The 21,218-nt window shown below is 51.2% G+C and overlaps 2 protein-coding genes across 2 annotated transcripts; one reads left to right on the forward strand and one right to left on the reverse strand.

Moving 5' to 3' along the window:
- Positions 1–702: 702 nt before the first annotated feature.
- On the forward strand, positions 703–9,256 carry CCDC166 (coiled-coil domain containing 166). The gene is made up of 3 exons (XM_061123032.1): positions 703–1,674; positions 7,279–7,815; positions 7,909–9,256. The coding sequence occupies exons 2-3, from the start codon at positions 7,375–7,377 to the stop codon at positions 8,806–8,808; spliced, it is 1,341 nt and encodes a 446-aa protein (XP_060979015.1). The 5' UTR covers positions 703–1,674; positions 7,279–7,374; the 3' UTR covers positions 8,809–9,256.
- A 7,973-nt stretch (positions 9,257–17,229) lies between these two features.
- ZNF623 (zinc finger protein 623) lies at positions 17,230–20,991 on the reverse strand. The gene has a single exon (XM_061123901.1). It carries the CDS (start codon positions 20,989–20,991, stop codon positions 19,507–19,509), a length of 1,485 nt encoding a protein of 494 aa, XP_060979884.1. The 3' UTR covers positions 17,230–19,506.
- Between the last annotated feature and the right edge of the window lie 227 nt (positions 20,992–21,218).

Genomic DNA, 21,218 nt, shown 5'->3' on the forward strand with positions numbered 1-21,218 from the left:
GCCCACCGCCCATCCTGTCCCCAGAGCAGCCTGAGCCCGTAGCAGGAGGACCTGCTGTGCTCCCCAGCACCTGGGACTCCAAGCTGGGCTCTCCTCTCCCGCTCCCAGCGATGGCTATGGACCCAGGTACCCCAGGTCACCCCAGGCAGCTGCCTGGGCCTCTCCTAGGAGGGCACCTTTGGGTTGTAGATGGACTTGTCTCCAGATCATGTGTCCAGACTCAAACAGGGGACGCCCCTCCTGACTGTCTCTCAGGGGTGTCTCTGAACCAGCCTGTGCAGGTGGGTGCTGGCATTGCCATCGGGGCCTGCGCAGGGCTCTGGAGTCTGGGCATCCTTCTGTTTGTCATCCTCTTCCTCACAAACAGAGGTAAGCGAGCAACCCTGGGGGGGCGCGTAGACCAACCTGGATCATACCCTGAGCCCCAGCCACCCTGGCCTGGCCACTCAGGGGGGACCAAGGACCAAGCCACAGGCCCTGGGCTCCAACGAGGCCTCTCCCCAGAGCTGTGACCCACTGACCCTGAGCAGGCCAGGGCCCTGGGTCACCATGGCAGCATCCCCCAGGGCCCCGACCCTCGTGTGCTGCGAGCGCACACATGCGCACCCAGGGTTCCTGCCGGCTCCTGCCCATGTGGCTCCTGGGAATCGGGTGATGTGCAGCTGTGTCCCTCACGGCTGTGTGTCCCTCACGGTTCCGTATGTCTGGGGAGGGCGCTTCCTTCAGAGGCAGCCACAGCTGTGGGAGCTGACCTATGTCGTGGCCTGGATCTGGTCCTTCCAGCTGGGGCTGACCATGAGCCTGGTGTGGGTCTGGCACCAGTTCCAAGGTACTTGGCTGTCCGGGGAGGCTGCCTGAGGAAGGGTCCTGAGTGCCCAGCCCAGGGCCAGCTCAGGTTGGGGGTGCGGCAGGGCAGGGTGGCAGGCAGCCCCAAACGGGGATCTAGGGAAGGGGACAGACTTGGGGGCCTGCCCAGGGCAAGAGAACTGCCAGGTCCGGGGTCTCCAGGGCTTGACCTCAGCCAGAGGATGCGCTGGATATACAGGCTCTCCTGGACCTCTCTCACGTTCCTGCCCATCCTCCCCTTCACGACGGTGATCGCCATCAGTGCTGTGCTTCTGATCAAGGGACAAGGTACTGGGGTGGGGCTGGGGCATCCCTCTTGCCAGGCCCCCTTCGTGTGACCTCTGCCAGAGACGCAGTGCACACACTGTGGGAAGAGCCCACTAAGGCCCAAGTCACAGACCCAGTGCTTTCAGGAGTCCTTGCACAACTCGCTCTGTGCCTCAGTTTTTCCATCTGTGAAATGGGACCAGGAAGTGCTCGCCCGCGGGTCAGACACACAGCCCAAGCCCGTTGGTACTCCAGAGAAGGGGCGCTCACCCCAAGTCTCCAGAGCTCAGCAGGGAGGGCTCCAAGGCAGAAGGAACAGCAAGCCTGGGCAGGAAGTTGTGCCCTCTGGTGGCCTGGCCGGGTAGGGGCAGGAGCTCAGCCAAGAGAGCGGTAACCTAGGAACAAGCCGGATGGGACACTGTACTGCGGCCTTCAGGGTCCAGCGCGAGGCTCTGGGAGAGTCCGCCGGGAAGGGGGTGGGGGCGGCCTTGGCAGAAGTTGAGCAGACTGCCAGCGCCTCTTCCTTCCAGTGTTTTTCCAGCTCAGGGTCCCGGTTAAGAGGTGAGTGACCGCTCCAGACGCTCCCCAGCCTGGGTCTTGGCCCCTGGAAGGACAGAGACCCCACACCATCAGGAAGGGAGGGGGGAAGACCCCAAGGGTGGGGAGATGGATCAGGATTAACACTTGGCTTTGAATCTGGGCCCTTGGAGATGAGCTCCGTCTCCAGTGGGCGGCGGGGATGGGGGGCCTGGACACTAGACACCCCTTTCTCAGCACAATTAAGAGAAAGCCCCCTGAGGTCTGCAGTTGGGGGCGTCTCAGCCCGCCTCCAGGCCCGGCACGCCCCCTCTTCACCGGGAGAGGGGCCGCTCCCGGCAACACCCACGCACCCCGTGGCCTTCGGCGCGGAGCGAGCCCTAGGAACCCAAGGACACAATTCTGACCCGAATTGCCGCGAGGCAGAGGCGAGGTCCAGCCCGGGCGGCCAGCTCAGCTGCGAGCGCCGAGGTGGACGCTTCCGGCTGGGAGGGGGCGGAGGGGGCGGACCCGGCGAGTGGGGCGGGGCCGGGAGGGAGCAGAGCCCAGATCGGGCGGGCTTTGCCGTGATCGCCCCAGGACCAGGTCAGGGGCCGGAGGGGCTTCCCTGGGGCTCCGCCTTCGAGGCCCTTGGGATTGCGTCATCGGGAATTACAGTGCCTGGGAGAAGCGAGTCTCCAGGAACCCAGAGAACGAGCAAGAGGAAACGCTCGCCATGCCTCTTCGGGAAAGCGGCGTTTATGAGCTTTAACGCGAGGACAAGTCGCCGAGAAACCTGTGAGGCCCGGACGACTTTAAAAACCTCTGCTCATCGGGTGCCTCACTTCGAAACAGAAATTAAAAGGCCAAGGTCTACCTAGACACTCCCGCGCAGATGTGTGCGGCGCAGGAGCCCGGGAGGGGGACGGTGCGGCGTGGCCTGGGAGGGCAAGGGGTCCGAGACGCGAAGGACCGGCCCAGCCCGGTCTTGAGAGCAGGTCCCCACCTCTCAGTCTGTTTCAGTTTAGCTCACTTCAGTTCAGTCGCTCAGTGGTGTCCGACTTGTTGTGACCCCATGGACTGCAGCACACTAGGCCACCCTGTCCATCAGCAACTCCCGGAGCTTACTCAAACTCATGTCCGTCGAGTTGGTGATGCCATTCAACCATCTCATCCTCTGTCATCCCCTTCTCCTCCTGCCTTCAATCTTTCCCAGCATCAGGGTCTTTTCCAATGAATCAGTTCTTTGCATCAGATGGCCAGGGTACTGGAGTTTCAGCTTCAGCATCAGTCTTTCCAATGAAAATTCAGGATTGATTTCCTTTATGATTGACTGGTTGGATCTCCTTGCAGTCCAAGGGACCCTCAAGAGTCTTCTACAATGCCACAGTTCAAAAGCATCAACTCTCTGCATTCAACTTTCTTTATAGTCCAAGTCTCACATCCATACAAGGGAAAAACCATACCTTTGACTATATAGGCCTTTGTTGGCAAAGTGGTGTCTCTGCTTTTTAATATGCTGTCTAGCTTGGTCATAGCTTTTCTTCCAAGGAGTAAGCGTCTTTTAATTTCATGGCTGCAATCACCATCTGCAGTGATTTTGGAGCCCCCAAAAGAGCCCCTGTCACTGTTTCCATTGTTTCCCCATCTATTTGCCATGAACTGATGGGACCAGATGCCATGATCTTAGTTTTCTGAATGTTGAGTTTTAAGCCAGCTTTTTCACTCTCCTCTTTCACTTTCATCAAGAGGTTCTTTAGTTCTTCCTTGCTTTCTGCCATAAGGGTGGTGTTATCTGCATATCTGAGGTTATTGATATTTCTCCCGGCAATCTTGATTCTAGCTTGTGCTTCATCCAGCCTGGCATTTTGCATGATGCAGTCTGCATAGAAGTTAAATAAGCAGGGTGACAATATACAGCCCTGACATACTCCTTCCCCTATTTGGAACCAGTCCATTGTTCCATATTCAGTTCTAACTGCTGCTTCTTCACCTGCATACAGATTTCTCAGGAGGCAGGTAAGGTGGTCTGGTATTCCCATCTCTTAAAAAATTTTCCACAGTTTCTTGTGATCCACAAAAAGTCAAAGGCTTTGGCTTAGTCAATAAAGCAGAAGTAGATGTTTTTCTGGAACTCTCTTGCTTTTTCGATGATCCAACGGACGTTGGCAATTTGATCTCTGGTTCCTCTGCCTTTTCTAAATCCAGCTTGAACATGTGGAAGGTCTCTTTTCACATACTGTTGAAGCCTGGCTTGGAGAATTTTGAGCATTACTTTGCTAGCATGTGAGATGACTGCAATTATGTGGTAGTTTGAATATTCTTTGGCATTCCCTTTCTTTGGGATTGGAATGAAAACTGACCTTTTCCAGTCCTGTGGCCACTGCTGAGTTTTCCAAATTTGCTGGCATATTGAGTGCAACACTTTAACAGCATCATCTTTGTGTATTTGAAATAGCTCAACTGGAATTTCATCACCTCCACTAGCTTTGTTCGGAGCAATGCTTCCTAAGGCACACTTGACTTTGCATTCCAGGATGTCTGGCTCTAGATGAGTGATCACACCATCATGGTTATCTGGGTCATTAAGGTCTTTTTTGTATAGTTCTTCTGTGTATTCTTGCCACCTCTTCTTAGTATGTTCTGCTTCTGTTAGGTCCATACCATTTCTGTCCTTCATTGTGTCCATCTTTGCATGAAATATTCCCTTGGTATCTCTAGTTTTCTTGAAGAAATCTCTAGTCTTTCCCATTCTATTGTTTTCCTCTATTTCTTTGCATTGATCACTGAGGAAGGCTTTCTTATCTCTCCTTGCTGTTCTTTGGAACTCTGCATTCTGATGGGTATATCTTTCCTTTTCTCCTTTGCCTTTCACTTCTTTTCTCAGCTATTTATAAGTCCTCCTCAGACAACCATTTTGCCTTTTTGCATTTCTTTTTCTTGGGGATGGTCTTGATCACTTCCTCCTGTACAGTGTCAAGAACCTCCATCCATAGTTCTTCAGACACTCTATCAGATCTAATCCCTTGAATCTGTTTGTCACTTCCACTGTATAATTGTAAGGGATTTGATTTAGGTCATACCTGAATGGTCTAGTGGTTTTCCCAACTTTCTTCAATTTAAGTCTGAATTTAGCAATAAGGAGTTCATGATCAGCTCCCGGTCTTGTTTTTTGCTGACTGTATAGAGTTTCTCCTTCTTTGGCTGCAAAGAATATAATCAATCTGATTTCAGTATTGACCATCTGGTGATATCCATCTGTAGAGTCGTCTCTTGTGTTGTTGGAAGAGGGTGTTGGCTATGCCAGTGTGTTCTCTTGGCAAAACTGTTAGCCTTTGCCCTGCTTCATTCTGTACTCCAAGGCAAAACTTGCCTGTTACTCCAGGTATCTCTTGACTTCCTACTTTTGCATCCTAGTCTCCTATGATGAAAAAGACATCTTTTTTTGGGTGTTAGTTCTAGAAGGTCTTGTAGGTCTTCATAGAACCATTCAACTTCAGCTTCTTCAGCATCACTGGTTGGGGCATAGACTTGGATTGCTGTGATATTGAATGGTTTGCCCTGGACATGAACAAAGACTATTCTGTCATTTTTGAGATTGCACCCAAGTACTGCATTTTGGACTCTTTTGTTGACTATGAGGGCTACTCCATTTCTTCTAAGGGATTCCTGCCTACAGTAGTAGATATAATGGTCATCTGAGTTAAATTCACCCATTCCAGTCTATTTTAGTTCACTGATTCCTAAAATGTTGACATTCACTCTTGCCATCTCCTGTTTGACCACTTCCAATTCACCTTGATTCATGGACCTAACATTCCAGGTTTCTATGCAATATTGCTCTTTACAGCATCGGACTTTACTTCCATCACCAGTCACATCCACAACTGGGCATTGTTTTCTTTTTGGCTTCATCTCTTCTTTCTGGAGTTATTTCTCCACTCTTCTCCAGTAGCATACCTACCAACCTGGGGAGTTCATCTTTCAGTGTTTTATCATTTTGCCTTTTCACTACTGTTCTTGGGGTTCTCAAGGCAAGAATACTGAAGTGGTCCCTTCTCCAGTGGACCATGTTTTGTCAGAACTCTCCACCATGACCTGTCTGTCTTGGGTGGCCCTACACAAAATCTCTTATAGTTTCATTGAGTTAGACAAGGCTTGGTCCATGTGATCAGCAGTCTGTTTTCCCATCAGTCAAATGGTGACAGTGGCCCCAGGCAGGTCCCACGGTGATACGGTGGAGAGCATTGGTGGCTGCCTCTGGAGGCAGAGAGACCCTGGTCAGGAATGCCAGGCTTGGAGGAGAAGGGGTACCAAATGGGCCTGGTGAAGCCCCCACTGCAGGGTCATGGCTGATTGGTCTCCTTAGGCTTTCCCCAGTTTTTTGTAAGAAGCCCAGGTCATTTAAGGCCAACACTCAGATGCTGTTTTAGGATTTTACGAGTCAGTATTTCTTTAGAGTTGTTTAACGTGAAGATAATGGAAATTCTGAAGTCTTAAAAGTTTGTCACTTTAATTTATAAAATACATTTTTATAAGGAGAAAAATGCTTCAAGTGTGTTCCTAATTTTAAGAAGCTCTGCCCCACCTTTGGTGCACGTGTAACTAACTAGAGCAAGTCCAGCCATTGGAGCAAAGTGCTGGGCTCTGAACTCAATCTCCTAAGGCTTGTTGGAGGCAAGCCCTCCTACACATGTGGTTTCCTACACTGTGCTCCTCACATTACAAGTCATCAATTCTTGAACCTGTCCCTATGGCAGCCTATGTGGACACATCGGGACAGAAACCCAACTGTAGGAAGGCAGGGCAGAAATGGGTAGAGATTTAAGTTACTTGTCAAAAGCATCAGACAGGATGGGAGGCCTGACCAGCCACTCCAGCCGGCTGGGAAGACCAAGCGCAGGCTGGTGGGTTGAGCTGAACAGCTGCCTCACCGGCCTGCTGAGGAGAGGAAATCCCAGAGAAAAGCTTTCCTGACCAGGGGATGGCATCCGTATGGGCTTGGCCTTCTCAGCAGTCCTAACTCCTAGAGGGCTCCAGAGAGGAGGAAGGAATCACGAAGTGCTTCCAGGAAAACTGGGTCTCTGAGTGATGAAAAGTTGTGAGGAAGCGTTCTGTAGTGACGAGATACAGGGAGATATTGTGTGTGACAGGGTGCGGTGGGGGAGGCCAAGAACTTGGCGAAAGCTCTCCCCATATGGCGGCCACTGGCGCAGGGGCTGCAAAAGGGCCATCTGGATATGGAGAATGCGGTCTACTCTGGCTGCTGCTGGGTCTGCTAGATTCAGAAGCAAGCCCAGCGTGGTCCTCCGGGGAAAGCCAAAGTCCTGCCCGTCTGGACTCCGATTTCTGCAGGGCAGGCACACGGGCCATCACGCACCGACTTTGAGTGAGGGAGTTGGGGGGAATGGAGAAAGAGGGGCGGTGGCGGGGTGGGGGTGGGGAGGCGCTGCGCAAGCATCAGGACTGGAGTTGGGAAGGGCGACTAAGTTCTGTTTCCATGGAGACCGTTCCGGCTAACCGACACCACTACTGAAGGTGGAGGACACCCGACTGACGGCCAGAGTCCGGTAAGACCCCACTGGTAAAGGTTGGCGACAATACCCTGACCCCTGATTGACCCCAAACGCCTGATTCTGCCTCCCGCAGCTTCGTGACCCTGAGACGCGCCCAACCTTGCCAGAACATTCGGGCCTGGGGTCGGGGCAGGGATGAGTTAGAGGACCGGGCTGCGGGCCCCGACCCATGGCGCCCAAGAAGAAGAGCGGGCCGGGCGCCGGGCGCCGGGGGGCCGCGGCGGGAGAGGGCGCCGAGCCGCCGCTGTCGGAGCGCGGTCAGTACCTGCAGCGCGAGCACAAGCTGCTCTCTGAGGAACTGGACGCCTGTAAGCAGCGCGACGACCAACTGAGGCAGGAGAACGACTTGCTTGACAGCGAGGCGGCGCGCCTGCGCGAGGAGAACCGGTTCTACGCGAGCTACGCGAGCACGCGCGCGCAGCGCTCCGCCAACGCCGTCGTTACGCTGGAAGAGCAGAACCGCGTGGACCTGTTGCAGATCCACAGGCAGCGCGCAGAGCTGGAGTCGATCTACCGCGCGCGTGAGGACGGGCTGCGCGCGCAGCTGCTGGAGATGGAGGCGCGCGCGGCGCAGATGGCGCAGCAGGTGCAGGAGCTGCAGCCCTACAAGGTCAGTGCGCGCGCGCCCGCGGGCGGGCCGGGCGGGGGCCGGGCGAGGTGGGCGCGCGCCGCGGCCCGGTGCTGACCCGCGCCGCGCCCGCAGGAGCTGCAGCTGGAGCAGCTGGCCCGGATCCGGGCCCTGGAGCGCGAGCTACTGCATATGCGTGTGGAGCACACGCAGCTGCTCCACCGCGCGAGGCAGCAGTTCCTGGAGGACAAGGCAGCGTTTGAGCGCGAGGCGCGCCTGCGCGTGCAGTCGCTGGCGCGGCGCGCGGAGCGGGAGGCGGCGCGCGCGCTCTTGGCGCACACCCAGGCCATCAGAGTGGACAACGGTCGCCTGCGGCAGGAGGTGCTGCAGCTGCGCCGCCGGGCCCAGGTGCTGCGGGACACGCGGCGCCAGTTGCTGGAGCAGCGCGAGCAGCTGCGGCGCGAGCTTGAGGACACGCGGGACCTGGCGCGCGTGCACGGCTGGCTGCGCCGGGGCCCCGAGGGCCCGCCGCTTTGGGAGCCGTCGCCGGCCGCTTCTGACCCCGAGTCTTTTCCCTCCAAGACCCCGTCGCGCGCGACCTTCCCGGTCCCATTAGTCCCGGCCTCCCAGAACCCGTCTCAGGTCTTAAGCCGCGCGGATTCTTGGACCCCGCCCCTGCCCTCGAAGGTCTCAGTTCCCAGGCTCCCGTCACTGGTCCCGTCGCGTGTTGGCTCCAGGGTCCTGTCTCTGGCCCCTTCGAGGGCCAATTCACGAGTCCCATCCCACGACCCGTCGCACGCGGGCTCCAGGGTCCAGTCCTTGTCCCTGTCGCGCCCAGGTTCCAGGGTCCCATCCCTGACCCCATCCGGCCCGGAGCCCGACTCTCAATTCTCTTCGCGGTCCTCACTGCATGCCGCCTCACAGAACACCATCCTCTCTGGGAAGCTCGTCCCCAGGTCGAGCTCTTACCCTCTCCCAGTCGACGAAGACAGCGACCGTGATGCTGCAGATGAAGCCGCCTCCGGGAGAGCCTGAACCTACCTCGAGGAAGGCTAGTGAGGCCAGAAGGTGGCGGGGAAAGGGGCTGTCCATGAGGCGGGTTTGGTGAGTGGATTATAAATAAAGGCGTGACTCCCTCCTCCACTCTCCGCTCTGGCACTACCTGCTTCGCTGTCCAGCGTTTCCGGCCAGCGCAGGGGCCACTCATGATGGCTTCCAGTTTTCAACCTGCAACGCTGGTCGTTCTCTGCTTTGGGTGTCTGCCGGGACTCCACAGCTGGTTGCACTGGCAGGGGCAGAGAGAGACGACCACGCCACCGTCCTGCCCACAGGGCTGATAGTCTGGTGGCAGACATGGACATCGGGGGCGTGGACAGGTAGTATTCGAGCAGGGAGGGAGTCTGGCAGGCCGGGGAGGCGCTGGTGGAGAGTCTCAGGCCCTCGGGAGCCTTCGGAGGGGCTGGGCTTTGTTCTGGCGCCAAACGGAGCCGTGGGAGTTTTTATGTTTAACCTACTGGGGTTTTTGTTTCTTGCCCTGCTGGGCGGCTTTTGGATTCTCAGTTCTCCGACCAGGGATTGAACATTGAACCTGGATCCCGGCAGCGCAGAGTCCTAACCACTGGGGAATTCCGGGGATAATTTTTAACTTTGATTTCGCTGTCAGACCCAGTGCGTGGAGGCCGGGTAGTACGGTGTCCATCACGTGTGGTTTGCATTCCTCGAGGCTGTATCAGGGAGGTAAGTGTGGGGGAAACCAGGCCCCACGCACCCTCAGCGCTGGCTGAAGGGGTAGGGATTTCATGACAAGCGCAGAGAGAGGTTTCACGGAGTCGGAAGAACCGACCGGCGAGGTGGCCGCAGCGAGAGCGGCCGGAGCGCTCCTGGGCGTGGAGACCTCGAGGGGCTCCCCGGTCTCCCCAGGTGGACGCGCCACAGTACCCAGCGGACCTGGGCCCTTTGGAGAAAGGAGTTCAGACCGCAGCTTTCAAACTGGGCCCCACCCCCGTACCCGGACACCGCCCTTGGAAATTTAAATATTCTGGTTCTAGGCTGAAAATCCTCAGAGGCGCCTGGCAGCAGCAAACACAAATTCTCTGGGAAAAGTTTGTTTGAAATCCAGGACAGTCAGGTTCTCAGAACTGATTTCAATTTTAAAGGGTCTCTCTAGAGATTTGGGAAAGGAAGTAAAGCAAATTGAGTCTGTGGCAACTAGTGCCAGATACAAAGTTGCTCCCAGAGGTCAGAGTAGCAAAGTAAAGGGTTCTGATTGGCCAAAAATGCAACAATTTCAGCATCAAAAAGGATGTATTGAATAGAAACACATCAAATACATTAAAATACATGAACTTAAAATGCAATAATCTAGCATTCTAAAAATTGCTAGATTCCCAATTCCCTGATGGGCCAGTGGTTAGGACTTTGTGCTATCACTGCAGGGAACCTGGGTTCAATCCCTGGACTGGGGACTAGGGTCCCACAAGCTGTGTGGAGGGGCCAAGTGAATAAATAATAAAATTTGGTAAACAGAGAATCACACATCCAGTCTGCCTTTCCCATATGACCTGAATGTCAGGATAAACAAATTGTTGATGAAGGAAAATTACATACAGAACTCCACCTAATATAGGTGTAGAAAAAATACTCAATCATGATGGTTGCTAAAGTCTATGGGTAGAATTTTATGAGGATAATAAATGGGTCTAGCTGACCCCTGAATCCATGAATGACCCTGACTTTACTAAGAGTGAGATATGAAGTGCCTTCTGGTGTGAAACAGTAGCATCTACACCAAGCAACCTATACAGCATTAGAAACAACATTCATATAATCCAGCTTCTAGTTGTAACTACCAGGATACAAAATACAGGGGACAGAGGAATATGTTAAAAGGCAGAGTAGGGATGCAGTCATCCAAACCTCTATAGGACAAATGACTCTCCTTTTTTGCCAAAAATGAATAGCAAAGAATTTTCTTAAAGTATAGAGGGGAAATTGTTAACAAGTATCAGAGGCTCAGGGCTTCTCTGGTGGCTCAGTGTTAAAGAACCTGCTTGCCAATGCAAGAGATGAAGGAGACACAGGTTCGATTCCTGGGTTGGGAAGATCCCCTGAAGAAGGAAGTGCAACCCATTCCAGTACTCTTGCCTGGGAAATCCCATGGACAGAGGAGCCTGGCGGGCTACAGTCCACAGGGTAGCAAGGAGTCGGGCACAACTTTGAGACGAAACAACAGAGACTTAAGAAACATTTCCACTAAATGGGACTTGTGGACCTTGCTCAAGCCTTTGCTTTAATTTGTGGTGTTAAATCAATGGAGTGTTTTGGTAACCAGGAAGCTAATGGACAGCAGCACAGTCCACAATCCTCTTCCCAGCACTGACACTTCACTGCCCTCCTGCCTGGACACCTCGGGTCCTCAGGACCTCTAGCCCGCTAGTTTCCATGAAGTAGTTCCCTGAGAAACAGCTCTGAGTAGGCACTTGTCAATTTCTTTGTAGTTCTGTTATTTTATGTGTGCTGAAGCAATTATGAGTTGCATATGCGTGTAGAACTACTGGCTGTCCTCTGTGCACTAACTCTCTCATCAGTCTGCAGTGTTCACTGCTGCCCACAGCCTGACAGTAATATGGCAGCTCCAGCTTTTAGGGGGCTTGTCTTGCACCCCCTTTCTACCAGTGTCAGTTTTATATTTTAGATGTGTCCCTAGAATCAGTAAATATGGTTCTTGTATCTTATTATTTTTAATATTTACTTATTTATCTGTTTCTGACTGCATCAGGCCTTAGTTGTGGTGCATGGGCTCAGTTGCCCCCTGTCATGTGGGATCTCAACTTCCCAACCAGGAATGGAACCCGCATCCCTCTCATTCTTGTGTTTTAAAATACAGTCTGACAGTCTCAGTCTTTTAAGTTCAGGGCATATTTTACATTGGTTTACTTGCAGTGTTAATAGCAGTATTCTTTTTTATCAGTTAATTTTATACTTTCTGTATTTCTCCCTTTGTGTTTCAGCTGAACCCTCCTCCCTCTGATTTCACTGTTTCTCTGCTTGTGTGACAGTCACACTCTTCTCAGTCAGTGGTCACCTGAGAAGTGTTAATGCACATTTGAACTATAATTCTTGACCGTCCTCCCAGCCCTTGGAATGCTTTAGATTTCCGTCACACCTTCCTGACTTAGAACCTGCTGATAACAGGATTTTAGTCCTCCCTCCCCAGTGACTCATGCCTGCTCCACGATGGAAGGGGAATTTAGGAGTGGGATAGGTGCTAGCATCAGTAAGGAAACCACTGGGTGTCCTGTGTCCCCCCTGCCATACAAAAGACTCTGACGTTCCAGAGAGCAAGCCACAGGCTACCACCAAATGGTGACCAAGACCATCCATTTATGGCTGAAAGCCAACAGCTTAGCCAGATACCAGACTGGATGATTGGGGATCAGATCCCACCCTGATACCTCCTCAGGAGATGGGACCAGGACAGACAGCCCATACCCACAGCACTGCACACATGGAGATTCTTGGGTATTTCCCCCCAAATCAGATTCTTCCATCAGGGCTTTATTATCCTTCACCAAGTTTTGCGAATAAGCCACAAGCTCCGCCCCAAACTATGCAGACCTGGTCTGCTCAGATCCAACTTCTGTCCAGATGATCTGTTCAGAATCACCCTCCTCAGGATCCCAAAGTCTCTGGCTACAGTGAGTCCTTGTGTCTTTCCCAGATGAAGCAGGGAGCCCTGCTTCAGACATCCATCGAGCTATTCCTGATGATGCAAGAGAGGACAGTGTCCAAGACACCTTAAGAAAAAGGCCAGCAGGAGGAAGATGCCTAGTTCCCCATGTATGGGATGAAACAATGAGGTCACACTACAGATCCTAAAGACATGAAGAGTAGTGTTACTTCTGCTCTGACCAACTCTGGCCAACAAGTTCAGCAACTCAGATGAAATGGACAAATTCCCTTATAGACATAATTCTGTGAATCTGACAAAAGAAGAAACCTTGTCACAGAAAAAACACCGGACTGAGCTGATTCACTGATGAACTCTACCAAACCCTCAAGGAAGACTATACCAATCTTAGAAGCCTGTAGGAGAACAAGGGAAAGCAAACCCTTTCCAGCTTGTGTTATGAAGCCAGCAAAGCCTTCACCTGATAAAGACATCACAAGAAACATACAAAAATACTTTCTCATAAGCAGACACAGAAGTCCTTAACAAAACATTAGGAAGCCCAGTACAGCAATTTACTAAAAGAACTCTGTATCACATCCAAGTGAGTTTATCCCAAGAACACAATGTTGGTTTTATCTCCAGTGCCTGGAGTGAGGGACTCCAGTGCTGGAAGGGTTCAAGAAATTCCAGGTTGGTGAACACATGGCAATTCAGGAGAGTAGAGTGTTTGGAGAGACCATGGAAGACCATGGGCCATTTCCCCATACTTTCCCTATGGGTCTTCCATCGGGCTATTCTGATCCTTATCCTTTGATCATAAACCATGATCCAGTGAATTAAATGTTTCTCTGAGTTCTGTGAACCACTCTAGCAAACTAATCAAACCCACAGCCTCTGCTGTGGTAACCTCCAGATCTATAGCCAGTCAGAAGCACAAGTGACAACCTGGACTTAAGTTTGGTCTCTCAGCTGTGGGGAGAGAGGCAGCCTTCTGGGACTGAGCCCTTAACTTGTGGCATCTGACATTATCTCCAGATACAGTGTGTCACAATTCAGTTAGTTTCTTGGTGGTGTGGGGAAAAAACACACATTCGACATAGGAATATATTTAACAAATCATCTACTCTCAAAACGACAAAACAATGCTAAGCAAACTTTAAGATGGAAACAAATGGAGCGATGTCCCCCAGTTATGGGTATCATCAGTTCTCCCTAAACCAATCTAGAAATCCAACACCACTCCAAGCAAAACCACAGCAAGGTTTTTTTGGTTTTGTTTTGTAGAAATCAACAGGATGACAATAAAATTTACATGGAAAAGCAAACGACATCAAATAACCCGTCTTGAAGAACAAAACTGGAAGACTTACACTCTCCTTGATTCTAAGACTACAGTAATTAAGACAGTGTAGTACTGGCACAGACATAAATATATAGATCAATGAAACAGCAGAGAGTGCAGAAATAGACTCACCCATACAATTCAGTGGGTTTCTTTGTTTTTGGTAGTGCCAGGCAGCTTGCCGGATCTTAGTTCTCTGACCAAGGAATGAACCCGAATCTTCAGCAGTGAAACAGTGGAAGCTTAACCACCTGACTGCCAGGGAATCCCCCAGTTAAGTGTGTTTTATGACAAGGGCATCAATGTAATTCATACCATACCCCAAAATAATTTAAGATCGATGTTGGACCAAAATGTGAAAGATGAAACTATAATGCTTCTAGAAGAAAAGAAACTGAAGAATCTTTTCCTAACCTTCAGAAAGATCCCATGGTTTTACAGGAAAGGCAGGTCCTTTTGTGATGGCTACACTTCAGAAAGATTATCCCTTCGGTGAGCAAATCGTACGGCAGCAGGGCAGGACGGGATAAGGGAAGACAGGGAGACGATCACTGGCCAGTGAGATGGTCGAGTGGAGGGATGAGTAGGGGCCCGGGCGGAGACGTGGAGGGTGGAAACGGAGAGGGCAAAACTCAAGGCTATTCCTGTGTTAGAGCGCCAGTCATCTCGGCCGATGGGCTAGGTAGGAGCACGCGGCTCCCACCTGTGAAGGAGTCCTGAGCGAGGGTATTTTTTGGTACTAAGCAGGCAGCGGGGCACAGCGCTCCCACCGGAGCGGTCCAGGTTGAATTCACACAAGTCGAGGTTGCCCAAACCACCCGGCCGCCCAGGGAGCGCGCAGCCGGAAGCAGAAACAGGCTCGGGCCTGATGAGGGTGGGGGCCAGCGCCCGGAGGAGCGTCAGGCCGGCGGCCGCACCTTGACTAGCTGGCGAGGACCCGGAGGTAACCTCACCTGGGAACTCTACAAGTAGTCCAGAGGGGACTAGCCTTGACGCACACGCCCCAGCGGAAATGCTTCTCTCACCGTCGGAAGCGGCGCTTCCGCCCCTTTAGGAGTTTGTCTTAGTGGCATTGTTTGCCTGAGCCCGCTGGGTTCGTCCCACCCTTCCGGGCTGCGGGAACAATGGAAACACCCCACGTCAAAATCTGTGGAATGCAGCTAGAGCGATGTTTAGAGGGATGTTCCTGGATTTAAATATTTACAGAAGAAAGGTCTAAAACTAAGTATCTAAAATTCCACTTTTTTTTTTTTTTTTTTGGATGTTTATTTTTGACTGTGCTGAGTCTTCCTTGCTGGGAGGCTTTCTGTAGTTGAGGAGAGTCGGGGGCTACCCTCTAGCTGTGAGCGGGCTTCTCATTGCCATGGCTTCTCCTGTTGCAAAAGCACAGGCTCTAGGGTACAGCTGGCTTCAGTAGTTGCGGGTTCCAGGGCTCCAGAGCCTCATAGCATGTGGGATCTTCTTAGACCAAGGATTGACTCCATGTCCCCTGCATTGGCAGATGAATTCTCAACCACTGGGCCACCAGAGAAGCCCCCCCAAATCCTTCACTTCAGTTGATCGGTCGTGTCCGACTCTGCGACCCCATGGACACCAGGCTTCCCTGTCCATCACCAGCTCCCGGAGCTTGCTCAAACTCATGTCCATCAAGTCAGTGATGCCATCCAACCATCTCATCCTCTGTCAGCCCCTTCTCCTGCCTTCAATCTTTCCCAGCATCAGGGTCTTTTCTAATGGTTAGTTCCTCGCATTGGGTGGCCAAAGTATTGGAGCTTCAGCAGCAGTCCTTCCAATGAATTCTCAGGACTGATTTCCTTTACAATTGACTGGTTGGATCTCCATGCTGTCCAAGGGACTCTCAAGAGTCTTCTCCAACACCACAGTTCAGAAGCATCAATTCTTTGTGCTCAGTGTTCTTTATGGTCCAACTCTCACATCCATACATGACTACTGGAAAACTCACAGCTTTGACTAGGTGCACCTTTGTCAGCAAATGTAACGGCTCTGCTTTTTTTATATGCTGTCCAGGTTGGTCATAGCTTTTCTCCCAAGGAGCAAGCTTTGACTAGGTGCACCTTTGTCAGCAAAAGTAATGGCTCTGCATTTTTTTATATGCTGTCCAGGTTGGTCATAGCTTTTCTTCCAAGGAGCAAGTGTCTTTTAATTTCATGGCTGCAGTCACACTCTGCAGTGATTTTGGAGCCCCCCAAAACAAAGTCTGTCATTGTTTCCATTGTTTCCCCATCTATTTGCCATGAAGTGATAGGACCAGATGCCATGATCTTAGTTTTTTGAATGATGAGTTTTAAGCCAACTTTTTCACTCTCTTCTTTCACTTTCACCAAGAGGCTTTTCAGTTCCTCTTCACTTTCTGCCACAATGGTGGTGTCATCTGCACATCTGAGGTTATTGATATTTCTCCTGGCAGTCTTGATTCCAGCTTGTGCTTCATCCAGCCCGGCTGGATGGGATGATGTACTCTGCATATAAATTAAATAAACAGGGTGACAATATACAGCCTTGACGTACTCCTTTCCCAATTTTTTGTATAGTTCTTCTGTGTATTCTTGCCACCTCTTCTGCTTCTGCTACGTCCATACCGGTTGTCTTGTATTGTGTCCATCTTTACATGAAATGTTCCCTTGGAATCTGATTTTCCTGAAGAGATCTCTAGTTTCTCCCAGTCTATTGTTTTCCTCTATTTGTTTGCATTGATCACATAGGAAGACTTATATCCTCTTGCTGTTCTTTTGGAACCCTGCATTCAGATGGATATCTTTCCTTTTTTTCTTTGCTTTTTGCTTCTCTTGTTATTTGTAAGGCCTCCCCAACCATTTTGCCTTTTTTTTTTCTTTTTTGCCAAAATCCTTATAAGTAGATAAGACAAACCACCCAGTTTTAAAATGGACAAAAGATCACGTGGATTCTCCATATCATCACTCAGTATGCCTGTGCGTGCTCAGTCGTGTTAGACTCTGCAACCCCATGGACTGTGGCCTGCTTGACTCTTCTGTCCATGGAATTCTCCCAGCAAGAGTAATGGAGTGGGTTGCCATTTCCTCCTCCAGGGATCTTCCTCCTGTTCCCAGGGATTGAACCCAGGGATGTCTCCAGCGGCTCCTGCACTGGTGGGCAGATTCACTACTGCTGAGCCACCTGGGGAGTCCCCTCATTCAGTAGGCAAATACACAGCATAAAGCATAGAAGCATAAAGAGACACCCATATATGCCACTGGAGTGGATTACATTTTAGAAGTGTAACCATACTACATGTTGATAAGGATGTGGACCAGTTGAACCTGACAGTGGCAAGAGAGGCCATAACCACGATGAAGAACTTTTTGGCAATTCCTTATAAAATTAAAACTCATGTATCTTATAATCCAGCAATTAATTTCCTAGACATTTACCCAAGTGAAATAAAGAGGCAAGTCCAAATACTTTTATACAAATGCTGATAACTGTTTTATTCATAACAGCCAAAACTGGAAACCCAAATTTCTACCAACAGATGAATGAATAATATATGATGTTGACCTTCACCCATACAATGGAACACTACTCACAAACAGCTCTGGAAACACAGAGCTACTTGGTTTAGTCTTTAAAACATGCCAAAGTGGAATAAGACACACAGGATTACATGCCGTATGAATCCATTTATGTGAAGTCCTACAACAGGCAGAATGAATACATACTAACAAAGTGTTTACTTGGGCCTGGAGTGGGACCTGGGAAAGGGCAAGAGGGAACATTTTTTGGGTGATAGAAGTGTTATTTTTCTTGATTGTCATGATGGTTATACAGGTATATGGATTTGCCAAAATTCTGTACACTTAAAATGAGTGTGTTACTATATGGCAATTGGACCTCAATCAAAGTTGGTTAAAATGGTCTGGTAATATGTTTCTATACCATTTGAAACATCTGTTATGGGTGAGTCTTCCAACGATGGAGTACTATATGCTTTGTACCCACTCAAGGCTTCAAGAGTTGCTGGAATTTAAGAACTCAAGACATGCCCTCACGGGCAGTACATTCTGACAGCATTTCAAAACTGTTTTCATGTTCAGATAAAAGAAATTCGATGCAACAACTAACACTTTTGCTAGACAGTTATCCACTGTGTGATATAACTCACCTGCTTTAGATCAGAGAGGGATCCTCCAGGCCTCCTGTTTTCTCCAGAGTCCCTCCCAGACCACCCTCTTTTTTTAGGTGACAAGTGTCTACTTGTCCAGTTCACTGTCACCTCCTCCATGAAGCTGCCTCACATCTCCACACCAAACTAGCTGCCTCCTGACCTACACCCCTGCACAACTGGAAACATACTTCAACTCCAACACTGAACTCAGCTTGCCATGACCTTTCTGCCTCCATCAGACTATGGACAACTTCAGGACAGATGATGTCTTATTCACCTTGGTTTCCAAGTATTTAGCACTGGTCCTTTTGATCAATACATTTTCAAATCAGTGAGAAAGTGAGCTGGAGAACAGGGAGGTGGGGAAGAAGTTGGGCTCAATCATGGAGTTAAGACAGAAGAAAGTCATGAAGTGTATCAGGACTGTGTGCCCTCTGAGTGAATTAGAGATACACAGAACACTAAATGAAGATGAGCACCTCGCCCCCCCCCCCCCCACAGCACCCCCAAGCGAGTGGACAGTCATTCATAGACAAACTCTGAAGGCAAAACATACAAGAGGCCAGTCTTACTCTGTTACTGCCTGCAAGTGTTGAATGCATTACGAACAGAGACGTCAGCAGGGCCAAGAGGAGGTATTTCCAGTAGACCAGCAGACTACACTGTCACAAAACAAAAAAGCAATGACCAAAAAAAAGTTTTTTTTTTTTTTAATGTTTTAAATAACAGTGTAGATAGGACAAAGCAAGAGAGGTGCCAAGTGTACACAGACTGGGCTGTGCTTTTTATTGCCCTGCTCCAGATAGCAGGGACACACAAATCAGTGAGATACACTCACGGTCCTTAACAATGAGAGAGCACACAGAACAATCAGAGCAAGCACAGTAACAAGAGGTGAATGGCCACCAAGGATCAGAAGCAGCAGAGGGGTAGTGGGCTGAACCCAACATGAAGCTTGTGATGGGTCATCAGCCAGATGAGAGGGGGCACTTGAGCGTCGGCTGGGAGGCAGGAGCGCCTGGATGAGGGGGCACATCCAGCAGTTGGTGCTACCTCTGTGATCAGGAGTGAACCGGGAGCAGATGAGGCTCCAGGAAGCCTTTGGATGCACGGTGGGGAGTTCAGAATTTCTCCTAAGGACCACAGGGAATCAAGTTATGGTTTTAGGTAACAAAGTATCTTTCTCCAATTTGCGTTTCTGACAGATCAAAAATGGCTGAGGAATACTCTTTTAAAGTTATAAAATTAGATACATAACTCTGCTTTAAAAGGGATTTAACTCAAAGGTGAATTGTTACTGTGCAGTGGAATAGAATCTTTTTCTCCGAGGCCAAGCTCCTTGCTCCTACACCCACAGCTCTCCCATAACTGATCCAGCTCCATGCCAGCTGTCCAATCGTGTGGCTCTCCTGCGAGCATGTGCTCCCAACGGAGGACAGTAGGCCCCACTGCAGCCAAGTGAGAGGTGGCAGCCCCGCCCATCCATGACCCTGGAAAATGCTGACTCCTCCAAAACCTCACGAATCAGGGCCCCTGCCACTTGTTTCCAGCATCACTAAGTGAGCTGGAGGATAATTAGAAGTCTGTGTGCCCCCCCGGCCCTCCACACGTGTCCCCCAAGTGTACGGCTGTCTGACTCAAGGGAAGGCCCTCCTGGGGAGCCTCCTGACTGCTTTTAAAGTCTGGGGGTGGGGTGAGCTCTTTCCCATACTGACTACACTCATAGAGTTTCTCCTCAGTGTGGATCTTCTGGTGCTGAAGGAAGTTTGACCTCTGAATGAAGCCTTTCCCACAATAACTACACACGTAGGGTTTCTCTCCAGTGTGAATAATCTGGTGCAGGAGGAGCTTGGAGCTCTGAATAAAGGCTTTCCCACAGTCCTTGCATTCGAAGGGCCTGTCCCCAGAGTGGATCTTCTGGTGCTCGGTGAGGTGTGCTTTCTGGAGAAAGGCTTTCCCACACTCCTTGCACTCGTACACCCTCTCCCCGGTATGAATCTTCTGGTGTCGAATAAGATAGGAACTCAGGAAGAAGGCCTTCCCACACTCATTGCACTCATAGAGCTTCTCCCCGGTGTGGATCCTCTGGTGCTGCGTGAAGTTGGACGTCTGGCTGAAGCGCTTCCCGCACTCGTTGCAGACGTATGGTCGCTCCCCAGTGTGGATGCGCTGGTGCTGGATGAGCTTCGAGCTCCGGATGAAGGCCTTGCCACACTCGTTGCACTCGAAGGGCCGCTCCCCAGTGTGGATCCTCTGGTGCTCGATGAGGTCTGAGCGGTGGCGAAAGGCCTTGCCACAGTCCTGGCACTCATACTGCCTCACCTCCGTGTGGACCTGGAAGTGCCGGATGAGGCTGGAGCTCCGGATGAAGGCCTTGCCGCACTCATTGCACTCGTATGGCCGCTCCCCCGTGTGGATCCTCTGGTGCCGGATGAGCAGTGAGCTCTGGCTGAAGCCCTTCCCGCACTCCTTGCACTCAAAGGGCCTCTCGCGGGTGTGGACCCGCTGGTGGCGGATCAGGTCTGAGCTGTGACAGAATGCCTTCCCACACTGAGTGCACTTGAAGGGCCTTTCTCCCGTGTGTACTTTCTGATGCTCCATGAGATCCGTGTAGAGAACAAAGTCCTTGCCACACGCGTTACACACGTATAGCCTCTCCCTGCCATGAATGTGCTGATGCTCCGCCAGGTGGGAGCTCTGGCTGAAGCCCTTCCCGCACTCGTCACACCTGTGAGCTTTCTCCCCAGCACAAGAAGCCTGATGTCTGGCCAGGCCCGGGTTGAATGGGAAGCTGCGGCAGGCCTCGTGCTGGGGGGCCTCCCCCTCGATCAACTCTCTCTGAAGCAGGAGGAGATCTGGGCTCAGGAGAGGGCTCCCCTCAGACTTACTTCCAGCCTGTGCTGCCTCTGTCGTTTGGATCTTCCAGTGGGTGACTGTCACCTGCTGGAAACCCCCTTCTTGCGAGGTGCAGCTCCGCAGGCTCTGTGCATCCAGGTTTCCTAAAAGCCTCCCAAGTCTGGGGTCAGGGCCCCTCCCAGACGTGGGGGCTGTGAGCTCCATCACTGGGATGGCTTTGGACACTGCCTTCTGCAGATTCCCACGCCCAGAAACCCAGGCTCCAAGTCCCCTTCTGGTCAGCAGTCAGCATCTGAAATAAAGCAGAGTAAGATCATCTTTCCCCTTTGTTACGAGATGGGAATCTGCTGGAGCAGATGGGGTGAACTGCACCTGGAGCAGCAGAGAGACGTGCCCCCTGCCCACAGCCCCGCTCAGCACAACACTCGGCT

The sequence above is a fragment of the Dama dama genome, chromosome 21 (assembly GCF_033118175.1).
Source record: "Dama dama isolate Ldn47 chromosome 21, ASM3311817v1, whole genome shotgun sequence".
Taxonomy (NCBI): Eukaryota; Metazoa; Chordata; class Mammalia; order Artiodactyla; family Cervidae; genus Dama; species Dama dama.